The 19,271-nt window shown below is 35.7% G+C and overlaps 1 protein-coding gene across 1 annotated transcript; it reads left to right on the top strand.

Annotated features, from left to right (window-relative positions):
• Positions 1 to 503: 503 nt before the first annotated feature.
• Positions 504 to 17,673, top strand: LOC128998393 (BTB/POZ domain-containing protein 3-like). Its single transcript, XM_054424507.1, has 6 exons — positions 504 to 677; positions 3,377 to 3,527; positions 9,179 to 9,318; positions 9,411 to 9,618; positions 14,962 to 15,112; positions 16,560 to 17,673. Exons 2-6 carry the CDS (start codon positions 3,378 to 3,380, stop codon positions 17,258 to 17,260), a joined length of 1,350 nt encoding a protein of 449 aa, XP_054280482.1. The 5' UTR covers positions 504 to 677; position 3,377; the 3' UTR covers positions 17,261 to 17,673.
• The last annotated feature ends 1,598 nt before the right edge of the window (positions 17,674 to 19,271 follow it).

Below are 19,271 nucleotides of genomic sequence, written 5' to 3'. Positions count from 1 at the left end.
AATTAATCTTGTTTTGTACAACATAGACAGTTTTAAATCATGGCTACCTTTAATTCCAGGCTGGAGGCCGCGGCCTTCGAAGTGGCAACGTTGTTATATTGCTTTGGTTTTCGATTCTATAATATTATGTTTTATTTCCATGTTAACTTATAGGGCGTCTTGCGCTAAACAATACTACGGTACTTGCAGCGTTGCCAATTCTACTGGGCCGCGGCCTGCCTGGAGTTAAAGATGGCTGTGGTTTTAATGGTACAAAAATGTTTTTTATATAGTATTACTTTATAAATAATATGGGATATTGAAGAATACTATCACCAGTTACCATATTTTAGGTGGCTATGCATGATATCCATTGGTATTGCTGCAAAAATAAAGTTATCTAGATTTGATAAAGAGGGATAATTGGAGGGATTATTAGAACACGGACTAGGGATAACTAGGGATTTTTTGACGTTGGCTCAGGGATATTTTTTTCTTGCGGATGGAAACACTGCAAGCAAGCCAAGCCAAGCACATTGACATCGACACTCACGTTCCAGGAATTCTATTTAATTTCTTCTGTAAAGTTTGTTTAAATACGACAACGGACAAGTAGAATAAGAAAGGTTTAACAACTAACTTCTACTTGCCACTTCAGAAGTGTAGTGGTAGCCTAGTATACCTAAGTCAGAAGCAAGGTAAGAGACCAGGAAAACGGTATAGCCTAGGCCTAGTTGTATCACTGTATCTACCTAACATAAAGGCCTTAGCAGGAATGTCAAATGGAAATGTAGGCTAATTGGCTGCACTTTAATTTACGTCCTACACTCGTTCGAATGAATATATCGATTATTTAGTTCGATATATGAAGTTTGGTTTAACCGAATGATAATTGATATATTGATATTTTTCATTCGAATGAGTGTAGGACGTAGGGTACAGTTTCTTTACTGGGCTATGCTAATATCGATTGAAACTATCGAATTTAAAATATTGATTAATAATCGATATTTTTAAATATATCTATTATAAAATTAAACTATCATAACCTAACCTAACCAACCAAACTTGCTGATGGTATAAAAATCGCATGAAGGTTTACTACGGTAATCGAATCGATAGTTTCAAGCGATATTAGCATAGCCCAGTTAAGAAACTGTACCCAGGACGGAAACTAACTTAAAGTGCAGCCGGCTAATTCGTGAGATTCGATTAAATTCAAATTCAATTTCTCATGACAAGATCGATTGCATGTAATTACCTCAAGATCAATAAAAATGTCGTCTTATGATGTACTTAGCCTAGCCTCCTACCACCCTCCTACATACAAAAAATGCCAGGCATAGGGAAAGGAAATTTGTGTCTAGGTAAGTTAGTCAGCAGTGGGTATTTTGCTGTTCACAAATCAAACTAGTGGAAATTGGCTCTTGCCGTTGATATGAAATAAATAACTTAAGTTAATTATGCGTACTTGTACGGTACATGAATTAACAAAACAACCTTAGACTACCGGTACCTAACTTAGGCCTAGGCCTATATAGGCTAACTCACATTCACAGATGATACGCATCCAGTAAGTTAACCGGACGTGAATTAGGCATCCGGCAGTTAAGAACTGTCATAACCTAACCTAACCAACCAAACTTGCTGATAAGTTAGTGAAAAAATTGAATGAAGGTTTAGGTACGGTACTTAAATTCTGTTCATAAAATTATAAATGACAAAAATTCTAACAAACGATATAAGTTACCTAACTTACAGTTAAGAAGAAATGGTATTTAAAGCAAAATCTTTGACACCGACGGGATTCTTGTATACCTGCCGAGCACTATCCACTACACCACGAACACTGATGGCTGTAAATCTTATCGCTGTGGTAATGGCGTTCCGGGATCCCACAATGACGTGACTGCTGGACACTTAATCCACGTCCGGTTACTAGACGCGTATCCTCTGTGTATCACGTTTCTCTAGTCTATTTAAGCCTAATTGATTTTAGTTCTTGTTAAATGAACTTAACAAAATGTAGTCCCTCGACTTCTTAAAACGTATTCCATTATTATTTGCTTTGTGCCTAACCTAGGTTAATACCTTGGTAATTAAGTTATTGAAGTTACTAATAACTTAAGTTAGGCACCTCCAAAGGAATTTTTAATTTTGATAGCCTATCTTTATAGCTTTTTACCTCCTGGGGCCCATTTCATAATAAAGTACAAACTAATATTATTAGTAAATCAGCTGATCGCCCAATGCAAATCTTATGGAAATTACAAGTTACAAGTTGTAACTTGTAGTTTATTATGAAATGGGCCCCTGAATCCAAATATAGGCCTAAGTACCTAACTTACCATTTTTTTTTCACAGTGAAAGGCTATTAACTAAGGATATCGCTGGTTAGCCTTCCATCGGGCGCATCACGGAAGGGCTTACCTCCGGCCCCGGGTCACTATATTTATGGTTATAAAAACCATAGTTTGCGTTTGGCAGGGCTGTCGCCTGACTAACAAATGATTCATTTTTCAATTAGGCCTACACAATAGGGGTTTTATTTTACATACTAAGTTTATTGCATTTTTTCTAATAGCTTCGACAAAATAAATTGTCCTTGTATGAAATGATTTTTTACATAAGACCATAGGTTATTAAAGGCTATTAGGAAGGATATCGCTGGTTAGCCTTCCATCGGGCGCATCACGGAAGGGCTTACCTCCGGCCCCGGGTCACTATATTTTTGGTTATAAAAACCATAGTTTGCGTTTGGCAGGGCTGTCGCCTGACTAACAAATGATTCATTTTTCAATTAGGCCTACACCATAGGGGTTTTATTTCACATACTCAGTTTATTGCATTTTTTTTTTACAGCTTCGACAAAATAAATTGTCTTTGTATGAAATGATTTTTTACATAAGACTGTAGGTTTTTCTATGTCATACACTAAGTTATTGCAATTTGTTTTGTTTATACAAAAACTTAGTGCCGTACTGTATATGTAGGCTATAAAAAGTATGTTTTTATTGTCCACAGAACTTAACTTATGTATTTTTATTTTTTATTATAACATTTTCTATGTTCCCTACAACTTAGGTAATAGTTTTATAATGGGGGGAGGAAGTGTTTGGCAATGTTGTGTGAGTAGGCTGGTAATGTTGTTGAACAATAACTTGTGCTGAACTACAGAAGGCTGTTGCTTTAAATAGGCCAGTGCACTTACTTGATCAGGGTGTCAGTTTTGGTGGGTAGTGTTTGTGTGGTGCACCAGCACAGGAAGACAGGGTTCTGCTGGGGGAGCTGGAGCCCAAGGCCTTTTAGCCTTGGGTGCAGGTAAGACAATGTTAAGGGTTTTCATATACTATTGAATAAGCCTAAGTTAGTACAAAAATGCTGTGATTGTTTGCAGGATGTCACTAGGCCCCGGTTCCGCGGCTAAGGCCAGTGGAATGGAAGTGGTTGTGGCAGGTGCAGATCCTGATTTTATCACCTTTCTTTTTGATCCTGAAGAGCAGTACAACTGCTATTTCGTAGTGGGAAATCCTGAAGTTGGAGACACGGTAAACTAATAATACAGTTAAAAAACATCTGATTATAGGTTGCAGCCTACAAGTAGCTCTTGCAGAAAATATTTTAAAATTAGTTAATGATATAAAATGAGAAATACTTTATTCTATCGAAAACACAAATATTTGTTACACAGAATTGAACAAACAGAGATGGATTATTCTCCACATAGGTGGGGAATGAGCAGTCAAACATCTTATTTGATAGAAAATTTAATTAATAATTAAAATTATAAAATGCACACACAACACACTTCAGCTCAGTTGCACCAGGACATCAGGCGGATGCTGGCTCCACAGTTACATTAGTTAAGCCGTCACAGGCACGCACACAAACAACATAGCCTGACAGTCATACATCGTTGTATTTGACTGTGACGGTGTTAGAAGGAATACATGGATACAAAATAGCTGTTGTGTTGATATGCCTGCGTCTGTCTTCCACTAACCATTTGTTTACGAGCTTTTTATATTTTAGCAGACTGCACGGCTCCGGATTTTTAAGCTGAGTGGGTGATTTTGAAAAAATAACAGTTGCAGTGTACTGAGGATATGTTTTATTAATACCTACTTTTAGTGAACTTATGTAACTATCCCAGTGTTCAAAGCAAATTTTGTAAGAAGATGGTTGTGAGAAGTTTGTTTAAAGAGGGAATTTTAATTTTTGAAAATGTATATAGGGTGTCCATTAAAACGTTTCAGGACTTTGGGAAATGAATCCTCATACTAAAAGGAAGAAAAAAGTTAATGTGAAGGTAAAATGTCCAAAAGTGCTTATTATCCGCTATTTTGTTTTTTTTATACAAAAATATTTTTATCTGTGAAGTTTTTCATTCAATGATTATGAAATTTGATAAACATGTTAACATACACAAGACCAATTATAGAAAAAATATTAAAGTTGTTCCAATTGTAAATTTCAAAATGGCGGCCGTTTGAATTTTTATAACTTAAATAACTCAAAAACGGCTAATCCTATGAAAAAATGTCAAGAATACTTTTTTTATCATTTGTAATTACATATCGAACGACAAACAACTGAAATAGAACTTTTTTTAATCGGAACAAATTTATTATTTTTTTCTATAATAGGTATTGTTTATTTTAACATGGTTGTTAAATTTCATAATCATCAAATGAAAAACTTCACAGATAATTTTTTTTTTTACAAAATGGCGGATAACTGGGTAAATATGCATTTTTGACATACCTTCACATTAACTTTTTTCTTTTAGTATGAGGATTCTTTTGCCAAAGTCCTGAAATGTTTTTCAATGGACAACTTGTATAATTAATGGTCTTATATAAAGCTGTGAAAGATTAAACACTTTGAACTCGTCAAAGACATATTCTAAGGGGTAGTGGTGAGGTTTCCGTAGAGCAATTTTTGTAATGGCTTTATTGAATAATTTCGATAGAGGCCAGAATACTTTTATAGCCACCATCCCACGCTAGGTTCCCAAATTGTAGAATAGACTGTATGTATGCATGGTAAATGTTTTTTAGAAGATCAAGAGGTAAAATTTTGGATATGTTAGGTAAAACAAAAATGAATACGTAAATTTGATTTATATAATGAAACATAATGACACCAAGCTCATTGATCAAATTCAGTAAAAGTTCATTAATGTGGGCTACAGTTCCATGTAGTCTATATTGAGGAAGAAATGCAGTGCTATTTCAGAACTGTTACGACAGTTTACTTAATCTCATTACCAAGTGATAGCTGGTCTTAGTCAGTAACAAAGCTACAAAAGTCATCACACTTCATTCTACACTCATCCTTCACTCACACTTTGGGTTAAAAAAGACACATAGGTGGTGTCCCCATCTTTAAAGCAGTAGCTGTGAGTTACCAACTGAAAAGTGACATGAATGCTTCGAATTCATTCAGAGACTTCATCCATCAAAAACTTTGTTAGCACGGTTATTCAGAATCAACACATCCTAAAACAGTAAACACCCACATAAAATATGTAGACAATAGTCACTCTGACAATGTCAGTTCTTTTATCTTTGCAAGAATTTAAGTTATTTTTACTATCATCGCTGTTCTCTCCATTTCTGGAAAAAACTTTCTCTTTAGGCTATACTATTTTTCTAGATGCCAAGATATTAAATAATTTTTTCACTGCTTTTTCCGCAAAAAAGTTAGACTACAGGCTTGATTTATTTCAGAGGAAATTTTATTGTAGTTTTTATAGTCTATTTAAGACTCCTGCGCTCACTCACAGAAGTTTATTTTCTTATCTTGGGTGTGAATCACTTGATAAGTAAAAAAAGTGTGAATCACTTGATAAGTAAAAAAAAAAAAACTGATGGTTTTCATTTGTAAAAAAGTGCTACCTATTGATAAAAGCTACCATAAAAAATGTACTTTGAGAACTTTTAATCTTAATAGAGTTCATATAAGAAAACTTCACAATACAGGAGTTTACAAAAAGTGTAAAGCATGAAAATAAGAATTATGTTTTAGTAAGAAAAATTTCAGCATATTTAGGGTTGCAATGCAATTTGTAGTTCTGATAGGATTAATTTCATCTATTCATTTCCTTCTAACTCGGCAGGTCTGTATTTTAGTAACTCGGTCACTACATGTTTCCAACCAATTTCCCCGATTGAGAGGCAAGTAAGAGACATGTTGGCCTACTATACTGATTATTTACTGTAGTCATTCGATATATAGACCAGGAATTGTACGAGTATTTTGTTGAACGAGAAATGACAGTGAATTGAACTTTAATTTGGTATGGGCCGAGAGTTCATTCAATATCCTATTGCCGACCCTCCATTCATTGGCTGCATTCAATTGGTTCTCTTCCAACTTAACAAAATTGTATTTACTGGTGACGAGTGTTACCGCAACTGCGAGAGACGATCACGGTATCCCTGAGGCTGCAAGATATAGCAACGAGTGGTACCACAGAAACAATCACAGTATAGCTGAGACATGGTATCGGGTCAGGAACAATCTGCTTGCGCAGTGGCAGCGATAGCGGGCCCGCAGTGTGGGGAGGCCCGTTAGCTAGGGGGGCCCGTGAGCCTTGACCGGGATTTTTGGTAAATTTTACCGGCACACGGGCCCACGATAGCCCCCAGCGGGTGATACCATAGAGGATCCTCTATGCTGATTCAACTAAATAAACTTGACAGTTTTGTTACGACCAAATCGGCAAATTAACCTAGGTGGCTAGGGCTAGGGCACTAGCTAATAAATAATGCCATTCATTCATTGATGCTAAAGAAGGATTTTCATATAATTTCATGTCTTACTATTAGGAGGCTGCTCTTTAGATTGGTTTACTTCACACTTAAGATGTGTTTACATCGAGTCAGGTAAAAAATGCTACTTACCTAAGGGCCTCAGGCCAAATCAGATCGATTCAAAATCGGGTTGCTTTGGAAACGGTAGATTAAATCTACCGATAAAAAACAACTTAAACGTTTTCATATTCCACCTTTCTAAAGAAACTTGGCTAGATGTATTCAGTTCAGACGACATGAATCTAAAATACAATTTATTCATCGACAAAGTAAAATACTATTTCGACATATCCTTCCCAAAATTGACAAAGAAGATCATAAATAAAAAAATTAGGAAAACTACCCTTAGCCCTCAAGCGTTGAATATTAGGAGTGAGCTATGCAGTCTTTACCACAGAACAAAGGATCAGAGTCAACTCATTTCATGCGTGAATATTACAGAAGGCTAAAATGTTGCTATCGTTCTGTTATAACAGAAGAAAAATCTAATGAGATATTACGCAAAATCCAGTCAGCTGATAATAAATCAAAAGTGATTTGGCAAATTATTAACAGCAGAAGGCCAATAAAGAATAATAAATTTGATGATATGTGTATTTGAGACATTGATGGAGAACTGACCCACGACCCCTTAAACATTGCCAACAAATTCAATGACTACTTTGTGAAGCACAATGATAAATCAGTAAAAACATTTAGAAAACCCGTAGCTGTACAGCCAAAGGAATCTTTTTTTCTTCCACCCTACATCTGAGAAAGAAATAAAAGAATTAATAGCAACCCTGAAAAACAAAAACTCAGATGGAGTCGATGAAATATCAGTTAGAATGTTAAAGAATATCACTGACTTACTGGCAGAACCCATCAGCCACCTGATAAATTTTTCCTTTTCTTCTGGTTGTTTTCCTGACTCCCTAAAGCTTGCAATAGTCAGACCAGTATTTAAAAAAGGTAAATCTAAAGATCTCAACAACTATCGGCCAATATCCATTTTGACAGCTAGGCCTATGTCTAAAGTTTTTGAAAAAGTAGTATTATTGCACCTAACAAAATTTCTAGAAAAACATGAAATAATTAGTGAATCCCAACATAGCTTTGTAAAAAATAAATCTACCACCAGTGCGATGTTTGCTCTCATTGATGACATCGTTAGTGTACTTGATGAGGGGAACTGTTCTGCAGGCCTGTTCTTTGATCTGAGCAAGGCTTTCGACTCAGTAAATCATGACCTCCTACTTAAGAAAATGAAAAGTATTGGAATCAGAGGCTTGGCTCTAGAGTGGTTCTGCTCGTATTTGAAGGGAAGGAGGCAATGCGTAAGGGTGTCGTCCGTTGATGAACATGGATTACGACAATATAACTCACCCGAACATTGAGAGGTGTGCCCCAGGGTTCCATTCTTGACTCTACTCTGTTTCTGTTGTTTGTAAACGATCTCCACACTGGAATCGAATAGGCCAGGGCTTTCCTTTATGCCGACGATACGTCTCTCACACTGTACGGCCCCGCTGTGGAATCCATAGAACAATTAACATTTGCAGAGGCCAACAGTTTAGCTTTTGGTAAACTATGATAATGTTTCTTCCCTGACTTATGACTACGGGAAGTATTTACGATTTTGCCGCGATCATGGAAGACGATAATGACGCCTCGGGAGATGCCTCGTCAAGTTTATTGCAAAATTGCAAGTTTATGCGGTAATGCATGGGAAAATGTTTTTAAAGATCATTGGGAGAGGGGGGCCCGGCGAACAAACTTGCGGGGGGAGGGCCCGCGGGTTCTTATCACCGCCACTGTGCTTGCAGGCTGGGTAGGTTGGTGACTCTTGGTGTAGATAGACCCACAAACACCACATCCTACAAAATCCTTCATAAATATACTGTTATCATATGTTGTAACTTTCTTTTTATAACGGTACACACCGTATCCCACTGACTAGCTGCCATGTTAGTCAAAAAGACTGCCTAAGACTTAAAAAAATTGTGAACTGTATGCTATGTCGAACTTTAACCTTTCTTCGTCAATTCAAAACTTTAAGCTGGGCAACACAAAATTTTGTTATTTAAAAAATGTTTTTAGATTATTGAACAATTAAATATTTAAATCAGTTACCCAGCTGAAATATTTGTTGCAGCTAACCGGCAGCCTGAGAGAATTTCTATTGACCTGATTTAACTACACTTGAATTTTTGCTTAAACATGCCAGATTTATTGTAAGTTTAAAAATAACATCATGTGTAACAAATAGGCCTACTTATGTTTGCTCTTTGCTACTTAACAAAACAAGCAGGGGATAAATAGCCAATATTTATTTGGCGATTATTTATTTTCCCACAAAACTATTTATTCTTCATCATCAGTTAGTTATTGTTTGATTGCAGGAGAGGATTGGTGTCGTGAAAAAGATGCTTCTGGCCCACTCTGTGGTTTTCAGAGCAGAATTGCAAAACTCAAAGATAGCAGAAAAAAATGATGTTAAACTGCCTGATGTCTTCCCCCAAACTTTTAAAAACCTACTAAGGTAAGTTAAATTTCCCGGCCAATCAGAAAAGCGTTTGAATAGTTGTGACATTTTGTGCAAATTTAAAATTATTTTGTAATATTTTCTTTCAGGTTTGTTTACGGCTACGATAACACTCAAAACTTGAGCTTTGATGAAGCAGACAACTTGCTGTACGTTGCAGACAAATATATGATGTCCAAGTTAAAAAATAGACTTGGAATCCGCCTGATGTCTTTGTTGAACCTAACCAACATCTGCAGCCTGATGAATAACCCCGCTTGTTACACCGTTCTCGAGCTAAACTCAATGATTAATGAGGTAAGTTTGTACAAATTTGTATAGCTCCAGGATTGTGTTATATGACATGGTTATATATACTTCATCATACATGATCCCTACCTCTCATGAATTGTCTGATGAGCAGTGGCAGATCCAAGGGGGGGGGGGGACGAAGGGGGTGACCGCACCCCTCAGGCATATATAAACATTTTTATAATGCATGTATTGTCAAAATTTTGCCGAAATTGGCGATGATAATAATGATGTTCGGTTATTGCAGGGGTTTTCGATTTTGCCGCAATCGTGGAAGATGATGACGATGTTAGTTACCGCAGGGGTTATTCAGGGTTTTGTCATAACCGCCGGAGACAATAACGGTGTATATACAACCGCAAGAAATGAACACCATTTTACCTCGATCAGCGAAGACGTTGATGACGTTTCCGTGACTGTTAGAGCAGGAGATGATTAGAATTTAGCCACGAACGTGGAAGGGAACGATAATGTCTATTCAACCGCTGATGTTCATGATTTTACCGGGATTGCGGAAGACAATGATGGTGTTCTGTTACCGAAAGAGTTATTCAGGGTTTTGCTGTGACTGCGAATTATAATATGACGTTGTGGGGGGGGGGGATTTACCTCTAATCTCACCCACCCCTCTATCTATAGCTGAATCCGCCACTGCTGACAAGGTGCGTCTTAGTCATAAAGTTTATTGGTAAGTTCTGATCGTAAAATTTCATTTTCAAGCCAAACACAATTTGTCCTACCTACCTAGTAAACTATATTTAAATAATTAGAAAAAATTAATGATGTAATTTGAAAGTTTCCTATAGGGAAGTAGTTATTACCGTAGGGGGCACAGAAAGACCTAGGCCATTAGCAACCTAATTAACTCATTAACCCTAGGAGTGGCCAATGTTAGAAGTGGGGAATGGCCAACCCATTTTGGCGATTTTGCAGACCTTTTTTTGAAAATTCGTAAAAATTCAACCGTACAAGTAAACCTAGCCAACCTCATATTCATTTTGTTCGGAAAGAACAGGAGAATCTAGAAATAGTAATATCATAATGATTTAGACAGTGTATTTTATCGGTAAAGTGAAAAAAATAAAAAAAATGAATTTTTTTTTTAATTTCAAAAGCGGCCTCGGAATTTTTTTTCTACAGATTTTTTTATGGGAAATTCATTATATACATTTTGTAGACCAGTGGTCCCCAAATGGCGGACCGCGGTCCGGACCCGGACCGCCGCCTAATTTTTTACGGACCGTTAGTTCGAATTCACAAAGTGTGTTTTTATGTGTTTTTATCTTTTAGTGAATTTAAACTTTATTTGAACCTAAAGAAATATTGCTACTAACCATTAAAGATTAAAATATTTTATACGAGAAAACTATTTTTATCAAAACATAGTTAATTCACAGTTAATTCGCCGCGCTCCGAGAAACCGTAACCGTTGCTATGCACCGGCTTTTTCTTTACGCTTCCTCCCCTCCATCGCTCGCCCACCCAGTGGCCACGTCACGTCGTCGTCGCCAGGCCGCCCGCACTGGCTGTAGTCAGCACTGTCGATGTCCCGTCGTCTGCTTGTTTACTAATGTGGTATTTAGTTCTCTCTTACAAGTATGTAAGCAGTGAAAAATATCCTGAATTAAAAAACTTGGCCATCAAACTTTGTACAATGTTTGGATCAACGTACACATGTAAGTCTGCATTTTCAAGGATGAACTTTATTAAAAATAAATCCAGATCTCGCCTCAGTAACAGCCACCTCAAAAATCAGCTGCACAGGATTCATTCCAAACTTTAGAGAAGTGGCCCAGAATAAAAAAAAATCATTTCTCTCACTGAGTTTGAGTATTATATGTGAGTAATCTTTATGTATAATTCCTAAGTGAAATTAAATTTAATGACACAATTTATAATTTGTGATTTTTTTCCAAACCTTAACAATAGGCTATTTTCTGATAAATTCAAACTTTTATATGGTATTTTGGCAAAAAAATATGTTACAAATAACATGCGCAAATAGGCTTAAATCACGCCATTTTAACTGAAATTTTGAAATTTTTTTCCCCGGACCCCCCTTTTGGCTGGGGGGTATACCATACCCCCCAGGCCCCCCGGAAACTTGTCCAGACCGTGACAGTTCTATACAAACTTGGAATGGACCTCCATAAATTTGGTGACCACTGTTGTAGACAATCTAATTCCCTACATAGAAATATATAACATGTTAGGAAAATATTTTTTTTGTATAAGTTTTTGGGGCGAAATATAATGACAAACGGAGAACCGAAAAAATTGAAAACCGTACAGTGTTAGTTTATGTTGTAAAAAGTTCTATAATATATGTGTATACTAATAATGATATATAGGCCTACATGTTTGTAAAGCTAATGAAGTTAGGAATCAAAAAAAGTCATAAAGTTTATGGTAAAAATAATTTTTTACCTATAAACATACGTATATAAAATAATGTTTTTATATTTTAGCGATTTCTCGAGAAAAAAATTCACAGTACTTAGTATACAACTTTTGTACCAAATTTTTTTACTTCAAACCAACATAATAATCTTATAGTGTATTCAATTACCTACATAAAAATGTATAACATGTTAGAAATATTTTTTTGTAGGTACGTAATAGGGACATAATAATATAAAAACCGCAAAACCGCAAATAAGTGTAAACTATAGCCTACAGTGTTTGCTTGTGTTGTGAAACATTATGTAGGCTGATGATATGTAGCCTACATATTTGTAAAGCTAATGAAGTAAGGAATCCAAAAAAGTCATAAGTATGATGGTAAAAAGTTATTTTCACCTATGATTATGTATGAATTTGAGAACGTTTTGAATTTTTTGCGCATTTCGAGAAAATGGAGTGTACAGTATTTAGTAGCCTAGGCCTATATAATTATTTTACCAAATTTTTTATGTATCAATATAAACATGTTGTAGTGTATTCATTTACCTTTATAAAAACGTATAACACCTTGGGTAAATCATTATATAGCACCTCTGAATGTCAGAATCGTCATTTTTGGACATGATGCTAACAAAATACAGTAGTAGGCCTAATTAGTATAGGCTATAACTTTTTTACAAAATTTTTTACCCCCAAACCATTATAAACATGTTGTAGTGTATTCATTTACCTTTATAAAAATGTATAACACCTTGGGTATATCATTATTTAGGTACAACAATCTCTGAATGTCAGAACAGGGCCGATTTACCGAATAGGCACGGTAGGCACGTGCCTAGGGCGCGAGGCAATTGGCTTTTTTGGGGGCGCCAGAAATTTGGAAATTTAAAAAAAATTCGTGGTAGTATTTGCATGATATCGCGGTAAACTTCTGATAACCACTCGCGGCCGTGTAGGCATCGTAATCGTCTCCCGCGTTTGCAGCAAGATTCTTACTATTTTCTGCAGTCAGGTCGTTTGGACATAAAATTATCGTCTTCCATGATCGAGGCAATATAAGAACGTATCCCGCAGTCGTGAGGAGATTATTATCATCTACCGCAAATGAGGCAAAATTCTGATATTTTCCCGCGGTCGTGAGGACATTATCTTCGTCTTCCGTGATCGCGGCAATATTCTGATCATCCCTCGTGGCCGTGTAGAAATAGTTATTATATCTCCCGCGGTCCTGTAGATATCGTACGTATCCTGCAGTCATGAATCCATGGTAATCGTCTCCAGCGATTGCGGCAAAATTTTAATCATGTCCTGCAGTTTTGTGGAGATCATCATCGTCTTCCACGATCACGGCAAAGTTCTTGAGGTTTCCCGCGGTCGTGTGGACATCAATCGTCTTCCGTGATTGTGGTAATATTCTGATCATCCGTTGCGGTTCATCTGTAGATAGTAGACACCATCATCGTCTTCTGCGATCGCGGAAAATTCTGATCATCCCTCGCGGCCGTGTGTAGACATTTATTATTGTCTCCCGCGGTCACGGAAACGTCACTGTTGTCATGCGCGATCACGGAAACGTCACTGTTGTCATGAGCGATCACGGTAAATTGAAAACTCCAGGTAGGAATACAAAATTCACGGTTCAAAGATCTCCCGCATGATTCCCGGATTTCCCGGTCGATATACACCCTATTATATACAGGGTGGCTGAAAAGTAACTTGCACCCCCACTTAACTTTTCAACCATTTGAGATATTTGAAATCGGTTTGCGGCAACCTTCTTAGATATGACGGGCTACAATAATTATGAATTTTGAAAATTTTGCCCTTAGGGGTAGCGGGGGTAGGGGATAGCTAAAAATTTTCAAATAGCAAGTATAGTCGAGTTTGGTATCATTTTGTAGGTCTTGATGAAACATAACAATTAACATAAAGAAAATAGAAATCAGACCATTAATAACAAAATGGCAGCTAAAAATGATTGAGACAATGGTTATTCAAAGTAATTTTGCGCTGTCATTCCGTCACCACAGGACGGTTGGCCACTGCTAGGGTTAAGGGTGTAGCATAGAGCACAAGGGCCTAGATTATTTAGGATTTTTTGAGAGGATAGCAGGCTTACCTGAATGGAAAAGAGTCCAAACTGGCACAGGAAACACAAAACAAAACTTTACACTATATACACAAAACATTAGAATATTTCACTGTCACTGTCACACTGGACCATTTTGGACATCTAGAAAACTATCTCTTCCTTAGTTGAAAATGCTGTCAGTGACAGTGAAATATTCTAATGTTTTGTGTATATAGTGTAAAGTTTTGTTTTGTGTTTCCTGTGCCAGTTTGGACTCTTTCCCATTCAGGTAAGCCTGCTATCCTCTCAAAAAATCCTAATTAACTCATTAAACCATTAAACTCAAATTAAATTTACTCATTAAATCAAATGTTATTTAAACGGGGAAGAAACATGTCTTGTTTATGGAAATATTGTAGTAGCCTATATATGATAAATTAAAAAAAATCAGGCAATGATAATAGGCTTGGCGTAGGTCAGGCTTGATGAGGCAATCAGATAAATTGAAATTCACTTAGTCAGAAGGTTTGCCTCTGCAGGGCTATTTTTCCTTTATAACACTACCTTATTAAAAAAAAGTTTGCATTCAATTTCCATTTGATTTTTTTTTAATATTCACTATGTAGTTATAACATTTATTTTACCAGTAATAACTTCCTAATGTTGTGCTATAACCCCTAATCTTAAAATCTATTCAACCTCTGTGCTATCCACAATTTTATACTGAGGTAGTCTCGTCCCAACAACCTCGGTTAGTCGGAAGTGAACTGTGTTTTTCATGAAGTAAGTAAAGGTTAAGAAGGTACATAGTACAATACTGAATTTGCTATTTTCCTTTAGCAAGGTTGAATTGAAATGATTGTTCTTGTATTCAGATACTCCAGACAGAAACAGACAAAGTTTTGGCTAGTCCTCTGTTTCCTGACTTGTCTCCTCTCGGATTTCTAACAATTCTGCAACAGGAGATGTGCAACGTACCTGAAATTGACCTCTGGACCTCTGCCATTGAATGGGCTAGGCATAGAGGTAATCAGTGTTCTCACACACAATTTGATGTGTTTCTAAATATTTTTGTAGTAGTTAAATAACAATTCCTGATTTAATTTGTTTTAAATTGATAATTGTCAAGGTTTTCATTCAATTTTATGTCCACTCTGCCACAAACAGGGTAAGCTTTCATGAGTTGCAAATGACCTGACTGAGGCGGCTGAAAAACAATACAAGTAAACCAAATACCCTACAGTTGTGACAAGTCTGTCTCACAGATTGTAAACTATGTCAGACAACACTCCTGAGCTGTAAATGAAGGTTTTGTTATTTTAATCGTATTAAATTATAAAATACACAAATTCAAAATGCATAATATACCACCGTCGCAGCAAACCTGCAGGCTAAATGAATTTCCATTTGCCTGTTTAGATTCTTACTAAAATATTTCCTTAAACATTTCTGATTTATTCCCCACGATTTATTTCATCCTATACTATTAACATTTGATCAAAAATACGTTTTTCTTCCCCGTTGCAGCAAACTTAAGTACTCTAAAGTCAAATCTAATGTTATTGAAATAGGTAAAATGACTTGTTTGTGGACAATTTTAGTAAAAATCCAATCATACAGATTGAAATTTGCTTTGTCTGAATGTTTGCTGTATCAGGGGTATTTTTGTAGATTTAGCAATTGTTAACATAATTTTTTCCTACAGTCACCCGACAAAAATGGCTTCCTTGTACTGTTTATAGTACAGAAAGCTGCTAATTGCTGCATATTTATACTTTGCTGTACGGTTTATACTTTGTCGTACGGTTTATACTTTGCCGCACATCAGGATTCCAACGAAACAACACAAAACAGCGTGGTTCTATTATGCATGTAATCCGTGTACGCTTGGAAATAGGTTGGCAACACTTAAAGATAATAATACTATGAGCAGCTGATTGACTATTATAACTACGATTTAACCTGTTATTTCGTGTTTATAGTTTCGGTATTTCTAAACTTTCTGGACTTTTCTTTTAAACGTTTTTAAAACATTCCTACGATCTTAATAAACAAGAAAATACCTTTATAGCATTTTTTTAGGCGCGGAAACCACTTCAAATTACAAAAACATACGGAACTATATTCTCAAAACGCGGAGCACATTTCTTGTCGAGGAAAAATTGCGGAGTGATACGGACCGCGGGTACTACTTTCTCTAGGGCACCATTTGTGTTGCCAGCTGAACCTAAAAACGTGTTGTATAGTGTTTGAAAGACTAATTATTTATATGCTTTATAGTGACTGTAGGAAAAATATAATGTGTAACACGAGTGAAAAAGGCCTTTGCTGCACTCGAGATCATTCCGCACGAGCCGCAGGCGAGTGCGTAAACATTGCTCTCGTGTGCAGCAAAGTGCCACTTTCACCACTAGTTACACAAATAACTATATTAGAGTAGCTTTTACTCTTTTCATCAAAAAATAAATTTCAGTTTCAGCAGAGTCGAAAAATGGAGAAGTCTTGAGGGATGAGTTGAATGACCATCTTAAACACATTCGAATCTGTACATTGTCTGACAAAGATTTGATGGCTCAAGTGGTACCTTCAGGAGTCCTGACATATGATGAACTCAAGTTGATCGGTGACACTCGCAGAACTGAGAAAGTACAGCCTGACTTGACAACAATCTGCAACAAGATTGAAAAGAGGCAAGAACCGTTGTCAGAATTGATGGAACAAAGATTGGGCCTAGAAGGTTCCAGCGTAGATAGAGTTTATGGTTCCATTTCTAATTCAAAAATAAATATCATAACTAAAGGAGTTGCAATTAAGTTGTGTGCAATAAAGCTTAAGAGCGCCAGTAGTCAACACCAATGCAATTGCTCAATAACAATACAAAAGGGGACAGAACTCCCTACTGAGATGAGATACCAAGGACCAATCTTTGGAGGAGCTTCCAACTGTACCATTTCGTTTAATGCCATGAAGAACGTGCGTTTGTCTCCAAATTCAACCTATTCAGTGAGCCTCTCATTTCATTGCGGGTATAATCATACTCATTACTATGTGTCAAGTACAGCCAGTGGGATACATTTTGACACTTCAATTCAAGCCCATTCTGGATACCATATTACCTCCATAGACACAATACGTTACAAAACAGTAGGACAGAACACTCTGAGGAGGACATAACTAGATACTACTGAAGAAATGTGATCAGGACTAATTTGAAGGAACTATTTGAGTTCCTTGTGAGCCTCTTACTTTTTATGAAATGACATTTTTGTTTAAGTGACATGCTTCTTGCAACAGAACATAACTCTTTTTATTTGTTTACCTTGGTAAATATTAGCCTGTTTATCCTGTTATTATGTTTTGGTTGTTTCTTGATAAAAATATATGAGTGAATTTTAAGACTTAATTTAGCAATTAATAAATTATCTCATATTAATTATCTCTTTCTGTCTGTTGCACACAAATATTGTTGAAATATTTATGTACCTCTGTTACTATAAATTCTATTTCATGGCACTGTAAAATATTCTAAAAATTGCATTTTGTGCTCTGTAGTGGATAAGTAAATTAGGAACTATTAAAACACAGCTTCCAACTGATGTAAATGTTAAATACATTTTGTTAATTCATCTAGTAAAACTAACTTGTAAATTATTGCAAGCACTTGTCAATAAACATTACTATAAATTAACCTCTTGCCTATTCATAATAATATCCCTTTTATTTATTTTTTATGTTCCTATGGCATTTGATGATATTCTAGTATCAAAGAAACTAATTATTCATTTGTTAACTAAGTATTCATGTTGAAGCAACTTAAGGCACATTTTATGGCCCACAAAACCAGGCTAAAACCATAAAATGTATTAAATAGTTATTTTCCTGCAGTCTCCTGATTAAGTGGTCTTCCATGCAGGGATTATAGTACAGAAAGTTTCTAATTGCTGTATTAACTTACTTTTGCCACACTGTTTTTTTTTTTTTTTTTTTTTTTTTTCACTCCAGTATTCCAACCAAACAACACAAAGCAGTGTGCTTTTATTAGGCACGTAATATAAATAAATAAATAAATCTTTATTGTCACATAACGTTTACTAAATATAGCAATGCTATAAAACAGGTGACATTGTCAATACAGTACCTATACAAATACCTTAAAACTAGGGAGTTATAAAATAAAAAAATAAACTAACGCTATCAAAATAAAAATAATTGTTGTAATACATAAATTTAAACATTGCATTTAAAATACGAAATAATTACACATCTTGATCACATAAAAACTCATCTATACTATAATATGTTTTCCTTAAAAGAAAATTAGGAAGGCTGCTCTTGAAATGCTTAGACTGTATTCTGTTTTTGAGCTCTTGAGACAACTTATTAAACAATTTTTTGCCCATGTATGTCGGAGTTTTTTCTACTAATGAAAGACAGTGCCACGGATATTGAAAATTATATTTAAACCTAGTATCGTACTTATGCTTGACATTTTCACTACATAATTTTTCTAAATTTCCCTCCACCATCAAAAGTGTTTTAAAAATAGTTAAACTCGGGACAGTCATTATCCCTAATTCTTTAAAAATAGGTTTACATGATGTTCTCCAAGGTGCAAATATCATTATTCTTAAAAACCTTTTCTGTATCTTAAAAATTAAATCGATGTTTGATGCAAAGCCCCAGAATTCAATTCCATACTGAAGAATTGAATAGAAGTATGCATAATATAACATCAAACGAGTTTTTAAGTCAATTGTGTTTCTTAAACATATCATTTGATAACATGCCGAATTCAGTCTACTAATCAAATTTTCAATGCTTTTGTTCCAATTTAAATTTGAGTCTACGTACAATCCGAGAAATTTTGCATCATCTTGCACACATACATTTTGGTCACTAAACTCTCTTGCCTGAGCAGTACAAAACTTTACCAATTGGGTTTTATCTTGATTCATTTTTAAACCGTTAATATTGAACCACCGTTCCAATTCCGATAGGGCTTGTTTAACTTTGAGAGATAGTTCTGAATCATTTTTAGATTTGACAACTGCAGTTGTATCGTCTGCATATAAAACAAGGTTGTTTGACACATTTTTAGGCAAGTCATTTATATATAAAATAAAGAGTAAAGGTCCGAGAATTGACCCTTGGGGGAACACCAACTGTAATTTTTTCCCATTCTGAT

The sequence above is a fragment of the Macrosteles quadrilineatus genome, unplaced genomic scaffold, assembly GCF_028750875.1.
Source record: "Macrosteles quadrilineatus isolate MER2022 unplaced genomic scaffold, UCM_ALF_1.0 Scaffold_7__1_contigs__length_78375512, whole genome shotgun sequence".
Classification (NCBI taxonomy): domain Eukaryota; kingdom Metazoa; phylum Arthropoda; class Insecta; order Hemiptera; family Cicadellidae; genus Macrosteles; species Macrosteles quadrilineatus.
Note: the sequence above shows the minus strand (reverse complement) of the source record. Positions and strands in the feature narration are given on the sequence as shown.

What these genes read in the sequence shown, in the direction of transcription:
- LOC128998393 (XM_054424507.1), top strand. Translation starts at nt 3,378, where the DNA reads ATGTCACTAGGCCCCGGTTCCGCGGCTAAGGCCAGTGGAATGGAAGTG. An exon ending in ATCCTGAAGTTGGAGACACG is followed by an intron (nt 3,528 to 9,178) that starts GTAAACTAATAA and finishes GTTTGATTGCAG; the next exon opens with GAGAGGATTGGTGTCGTGAA. An exon ending in TAAACTCAATGATTAATGAG is followed by an intron (nt 9,619 to 14,961) that starts GTAAGTTTGTAC and finishes TCTTGTATTCAG; the next exon opens with ATACTCCAGACAGAAACAGA.